The sequence below is a fragment of the Notothenia coriiceps genome, unplaced genomic scaffold, assembly GCF_000735185.1.
Source record: "Notothenia coriiceps isolate Sejong01 unplaced genomic scaffold, NC01 NC01_scaffold00033693, whole genome shotgun sequence".
NCBI classification, from domain to species: Eukaryota; Metazoa; Chordata; class Actinopteri; order Perciformes; family Nototheniidae; genus Notothenia; species Notothenia coriiceps.
The window spans coordinates 507,449-514,448 of NW_011366394.1; the positions used below are offsets into that span (position 1 = coordinate 507,449).

Here is a 7,000-nt window from a genome sequence, read left to right on the forward strand (position 1 = left end):
CTTTCTACTTTCTTTTTTAGCTTATCGAACCCGAAAAATTATAATCTGACCCCTATATTCTGAAAATTCTACGGATCCTGGCCATATTTCTGTAGCATATAACATTCACATTCATGTGGCTTGCTAGTTGTAGATTTCCAAGCCGGTGGGGAGGACGTTGAGAAGATAATCCACTTTTTTTGAGTGTGGTCAGAGTTGACATGAGGAATGTATGTTTGCAGAGAGAATGAGCGGCCCCCTCTGATCCCTCTGAGCCCGTTAGTTTGGGGTATTCAGACGAGTTAAATACTCGCAGGATGATCGGACCCGACATTCACTGGTCCGTTCAGGGCTGAAAAACAGCTGCGACTTATGCTGACTGGTTTAATGTTTGATTAAACCGGCCTAATAGGCTCTGAAAAGTGTTTTAAGTCCAAGAGTTGAGATGAATTTATAATCACAGGAATTAAAGGTCATAAAAGATCACACTGTTTTTCATCAATATATTATAGGTCTCAGATATATACAAAACATGTCTCTGAAGTTTTTGGCTCGAAACACCAAACAGACCATTGCAGCATCCCATAATCCCCTCTGTTTCAGCCCTGTTTCAAAAGTGCTGATTCTCTGTCTGTTACTTTAGATCAGTGTTTCTCAAACTTTTTCATACCAAGGACCACTTAACCAATAAAAAAACACTCGCGGACTACCTAACTCCACAAATATAAAAAAACACATAGTTTTTCTAGAACAGATTACAAATCGCCTGAAAATGGTACAAACAAGTGGCAACATGTGTGATGAAGGTGCTGCGCTGGGCTATATCATGCAATCAAAAGTGAAACTTAACCTCGCTCCATTGCGGAGATATTCCCGTGAGAGTGCGGAAAACTTAAATTTATTTATTTATTTTTAATGTGAAATGTTACCAATATACTCACGGACCACTAGGGGGCGCTCACGGACCACACTTTGAGAAGCACTGCTTTAGATGAAAATAAGGAGCCCCTCCCCACGCCCCTCTGAGAGATATTTGGTTAAAAATAACACAATGGTGCTCTAGGAGGAGATTCAGGTGATAAGGTGGGGGGGGGTTACCTTGGTTGGTGATTGGCTAATGGTTACACAAGCCAAAACATCGTTATGACATCATAAAGTGGCCAAAATCTGATCAGCTCATTTTCAGACAGGTTTTTATATAAATGGATCAGAACAAAAAGAGAGAGAATCTTTTTTCCTGAAACTTTCAGAATCTCTTTACACAGAGGGGACACGTGTTGATGTAGAAGAGACATGAAGAAGTGGATTTTGCATAATAGGTGACATTTAAGATGAATTGCCCGGAAAGTAATCTCTCACCCTGAAATTAAATTAAACTGGACTGTCCTTCTTTCCCTCCATCAGACCATCCTGGTGCAGATCTGGTACCCCATCACCGTGGCAACCAACTCCAGAGAGCAGAAGAAGATCCTCGCCAAGTATCTCCTGGAGACTTCTGGGAACCTGGACAAGCTGGCGTATAAACTCCATGACTTTGGCTACAGGGGCGTCTCCTCACAGGAGGTACACTCACACTGTATTTATCATTAAATCATTTTTACAAACATAATCCTAAACTTGAACGGGAATTCCTGACTTCGGAAACTGTAGCTCGAAAGTCCTAACTCAAGGTCAACTGTCCTGAGCTTCGATGGTTTCTAACAGTCTGATGGGACGGACTGAAGTGAGCTCAGTTATCTTGAAGAATAAACGGTTAGAATTAAGCAGGTTTTCATATTTCCTCCACACTAAAGGACTTAGGAAATAGTAGTTTGACAAATGTGCTATGTATCAAACCTCTGGAAAAAGCGTATTAGTAGACTGTGAAATATTTTCTCGATCTTAGGAGGCATTAAAAATGGTGTGAAATGAAAAACTATATATTTTTTTTTATTTTACCTTTTGTTTAACCAGGATCAAAGTCAACTTTATTGTCAATCTTTTAGTTGGTGTGTACAGACAGAGATCGAAAGGACGTTTCCAACAATCCCAAATACAATATACAGATATGTATAAAAATATGTATATCCTATATACGCAATCAACAGACACATATGCACACATTAAGATAACAAACACAACAATCAATATATACAAAATAACAATATCAATATCTTTGGGAATGAAAGATTATCCATAGAATGTGCTCGGTCTCATGGAGATTAAAAATCTCTTTTTCAAGAGAGTCCTGGCCAAATAATGATAATGGCACAGTTTCAGACCATTTTTAGAACACACACAGTCAGACAACAGTTTACAGCCACAGCGGCCAGCTTCAAGGTCATTTAGAATTGAGATTATATAGAAATAACCTTTTATCCCATGACACCATCTTCCGTCTCTTTGCAGACTGCGGGCATCGGGGCTTCGGCCCATCTGGTGAACTTCAAGGGCACAGACACGGTCGCCGGCATCGGAGTCATTAAGAAGTACTACGGCACCAAGGACCCCGTGCCTGGCTTCTCAGTGCCTGCCGCAGAGCACAGGTACACACACACACACACACACACACACACACACACACACACACACACACACACACACACACACACACACACACACTCTCTTTAATTTTATTATGCTTATTAAAGCTTAGTCCCTGCTTGGAGACTGGGTGTTTCTTTGCATAGCCACATCCCTCAGCTTCAGGTTTACTAGTAGCAGTTCATAAAGCTTAACACTAACATTTCACCAGTTACAATGACATATACTTGCCTTTACAGGGAGTAGTAAACCTTTGCAATAAGGGAACAGTATACATTGAAACCCTCCCCTTCTCATTGTCCTCATTATTGACATAGTGAGGGACAATCCTGCAGGTGTAACAACAGTCAAACAAACAAAGAAATTACAATATTTTGGTAATTAGACCAAGCAACCTTTTTCTCTTGCTGATAGAACTGGTGATCAGCTCATCAGTAGTGTGTTCATTCTATGAAATGCGGCCGTGTCTGGCGAATAAAGGAAACCCAAACACTAATATTAGAATACATTTTAGTTGTGAAGAACTTGGCTGTAGGTACAAGTATGAAGTGCAGGAGTAGTCAAGCAGAATTCAAAGCAAATCTCAGGAGTATGAAAGATACATTCAACCCTTATGCTTTCAAGGTTAAGAATGTGCCTTAACTTGGATATAACCTTTGAGAAATGCTTGACCCTCAACACAGTAGGGAGTTGTATCTACTAAACCAGTTATGTGGAACATCCATCTTGAATATTTGAATGAAACCATCCCTTTGTTTCCATCGTCTCACACCAGATCATAGACGAATAAAACATAGAATCAAAGTTTCTGAAATAAACGGGCAATGTTCGGTATGATGACGTTAAGTAGCACCATTTAGCAACTTGTTAGCAATTAGTATAACTATTACTACTTACTTATTTCCAGGTAAAAGACTCATTCCTTCACCACTCTTTAGTAGTTTGTTGAGCGTTCTGAGTAATGGGATGATGAGGACGTTGAGCAGCTGAGTAATTCAGGGAGGGGCGACAAGCCAATCTTTTTGAGGGTACGTGCTAGGTTTGCAGAACCTTAGCCCCCAGAGGCTGCAAACTCCTGTGCACAATGCTAATGGTCGCCATAATGCATTCACATTCTCCCAGAGTGCACAGGGGTACAGCAGGGGTACGCGACTCGGCTCTACTCGTCTCTGCTGAGATACTTCATGTCCTGGCTGGGAGCCGCGTGTGAGATAACTTTTTCACCCTCAAGCCAAATTGATTTTCAAGATAGGAAAATGTGTTTCAAATCACAGCTGGTTCTCGGCCAAAGCTGTTGACGGAGGGAATTGATCAGAATGAGTAAGAATTGACTCGTCATTTGGCTGAGGTCGGTGTTATGTCACCCTCACACTAATTATCTGCTTCATCTACCTCCCTTTGTGAGGGGGGCTGTGATTGGCTGGAGGTGAAGCTTTTCATTGGCTGCTGCCCTGACGCACATGCACTGGCCCTTGCGTGTCTCTGGTGCTGTTTTTTTGGCACTGATCCATCTTTTCTGTGCACACACACACACACACTTCATCTCTTTTGCACTTGTCCCTTCTTCCTAGCCACCAGGGCAGTTACTGCTGCTCCAGCGCACCCTTCCCGCATCCCCACACAAGTGCATTGTGGGATGGTGGCAGTAGCTGTCATAGTAACCGTTATGTAATGGCTCACCTCCTAAAGTCTGTGTGGTTTCTACCTCAGAGGGAGGGGTCGCGGTGAATTTCCACTTTGATCTTGATGTAAAGGGAAGAGGTGTGTCACCTTCAAAGCATCATAGGGCCTTGGAGGGATAACTGGAGAATCTCCGAGAAATGTACATTAAAAATTTAAAATACATTTTTTAAAGTGTCTCAGGTCTGATCTGCACTGTAAGGTAACTGAATCAGACACTAAATTGTAAGAAGGTTTTGTAAATCCTGACACAATGAAAATTGCCTGAGATTACTTCTGCGTACAGTGAATATCACAAAACAAAGATTTTAAACTAGATTTCGGGCACTTTCATCGTATTTAGGTGTTGGCAGGCCTTTCAGATATCTTGTTATCTTAGGACCTAAAACGGAAACTGTCTTGGGATCTGATTTTTGTATGGACAAGTACAAACATTAGGGCCTTTTTTATAGTGTGGGTGACTACACCTAAGCCAAATTGTATTTTCATTGTACTGTAGAGTCATCCAAAAGTAATACCTGGAGTGCACTGCCCTCTGCTGGCCGATCTGTGGTATTAACATCTGATCAATGTTGCAGTTCAGTCGTATGTCAGAAAAGGGAAAATGTAATCAAAATAGCATTTTCATTTCCCACTTACATATATCAGGTAAACATGTAAATAAAAATTCCGATATTCATCATTTTCACTACTTGCCTAGGCATTCACTTTTTTTGCTGTTTAACCTCTCACTTAATCCATCTCTATATTTGAATGGATGGTGTGAAGTGGTCTCCATTCATTCATTACTACGTTCTTCTTCATTTAAAGACCAATCACGATATAATATAATTTTCATCGATGATATGGGAAGAAAAATGACTGACAGTCTTCCGTTCTCTCTGCAGCACCATCACAGCGTGGGGGAAGGACCACGAGAAAGACGCCTTCGAGCACATCATCAAGCAGTTCCCCAACGTGCCCGTGTCCATCGTCAGCGACAGCTACGACATCTACAACGCCTGCGAGAAGATCTGGGGGGAGGACCTGAGGGCGCTGATCGTGGCGCGCAGTGCAGACGCTCCACTGGTGGTGCGGCCAGACTCAGGGAACCCGCTGGATACCGTTCTGAAGGTACAAAGCTAGTCTAAGAATCTTAAAATTAGTGTTGAAAAAATAATAATAATAATGACTTTGATAACACACCTGCATAATCTCAATATCAATTAAATTAAGAAGATATATCAAGGTAGACGGGTTGGAAACAACTGAAAATATGAAGACAGTGTCAATGCAAGGGTGTGTTAATATTGACCACTTGCACCATATTGTTCATACTTTGTAATTTTCAGTTTATATCTCAACAACCTAACATGTCACAGAGCTGAGATACATGCACCCAGCTGTTTTCTAGAAACGCCTATTATTTAAGTTGCTTCTTAAAAATGTGTTATACAGCATATAGGTCTAGAGCTTTTATTGTGAAAAGGTCATTAAGGGAACTGTAGGGCTGACATGTTAATGCTGAAAGTTTGCCATCTTGATTCAGACTACAAAGCCAGAATGTTCTTATTGCTAGGGATGTCCCGATCACCTTTTTTTGCTCCCGATCCGATTCCGATCATTTGATTTTGACAATTTGCCGATACCGATTTTTCCCGATCCGATCTTTATGCAATGCATTAAGAGAAAAAAAAGAAAAAAATCATTCAAGTTGTCCCTTAAGGTTATTTTTTTATTTAAATTTGATATTCTATCCAACATGGATATAGCTTCTTTTTTTCACAGCAGCATTGGATCAGTTCAGTTGTGCAGCATTGGATCAAAACAAAATAAAGCTTTCAGTACTCGTTAGCTTACTGCTACAATTAGACACTGCGCCCACTCTGTTGCCAGATTGGAGAGAAATAACCAGGTCTATGAAAACAANGTGTGTGTGTGTTGCAGTGTGTGTGTGTTGCAGTGTGTGTGTGTTGCAGTGTGTGTGTTGCAGTGTGTGTGTGTGTGTGTTGCAGTGTATGTGTGTTGCAGTGTGTGCGTGTTGCAGTGTGTGTGTGTGTGTTGCAGTGTGTGTGTGTTGCAGTGTGTGTGTGTGTGTATTGCAGTGTGTGTGTGTTGCAGTGTGTGTGTGTTGCAGTGTGTGTGTGTTGCAGTGTGTGTGTGTGTTGCAGTGTGTGTGTGTTGCAGTGTGTGTGTGTGTTGCAGTGTGTGTGTGTTACAGTGTGTGTGTGTGTGTTACAGTGTGTGTGTGTGTTACAGTGTGTGTTGCAGTGTGTGTGTTGCAGTGTGTGTGTTGCAGTGTGTGTGTGTGTGTGTGTTGCAGTGTGTGTGTGTGTGTGTGTTGCAGAGTGTGTGTGTGTGTTGCAGAGTGTGTTGCAGAGTGTGTGTGTGTGTGTGTGTGTGTGTGTGTGTGTGTGTGTGTGTGTGTGTGTGTGTGTGTGTGTGTGTGTGTGTGTGTGTGTGTGTTAGAATCTAACCTGTTGGTTCTTAGCATGGGAACCGGCTAGGATCTCAAAGTCGTCGTGAAGGTTTTGGGATATAAGCACAGCGTGGGCCTCGTGCACAGTTTCACTGGATGTCAGCGTCCCTGTTTCTTCCTCCTCCTGTGGATATAAATAAGCAATTCACACTGGTTTTATTCTGCTTCCCAGCATCACGACAGCAAGAACACAATATTTCTGTGGATACAGGAAATGGGAATTTATCAAACTGCTGTTTTAGTGCTTTGAGGGATACAGAAAACTTGATATTGCACTTTACGAATAGAAGCTTTAGACAAAGACAAAACAAATGTGATGATAAATAAATAAATGTCAGCACTTAGAGAGTTTGTCTCTTT

The 7,000-nt window shown here is 41.5% G+C and overlaps 1 protein-coding gene across 1 annotated transcript; it reads left to right on the forward strand.

Annotated features, from left to right (window-relative positions):
- The first annotated feature begins 207 nt into the window (after positions 1-207).
- On the forward strand, positions 208-5,307 carry nampt1 (nicotinamide phosphoribosyltransferase 1). Its single transcript, XM_010790047.1, has 4 exons — positions 208-268; positions 1,328-1,542; positions 2,368-2,504; positions 5,070-5,307. The coding sequence occupies exons 1-4, from the start codon at positions 208-210 to the stop codon at positions 5,305-5,307; spliced, it is 651 nt and encodes a 216-aa protein (XP_010788349.1).
- Positions 5,308-7,000: the final 1,693 nt, after the last annotated feature.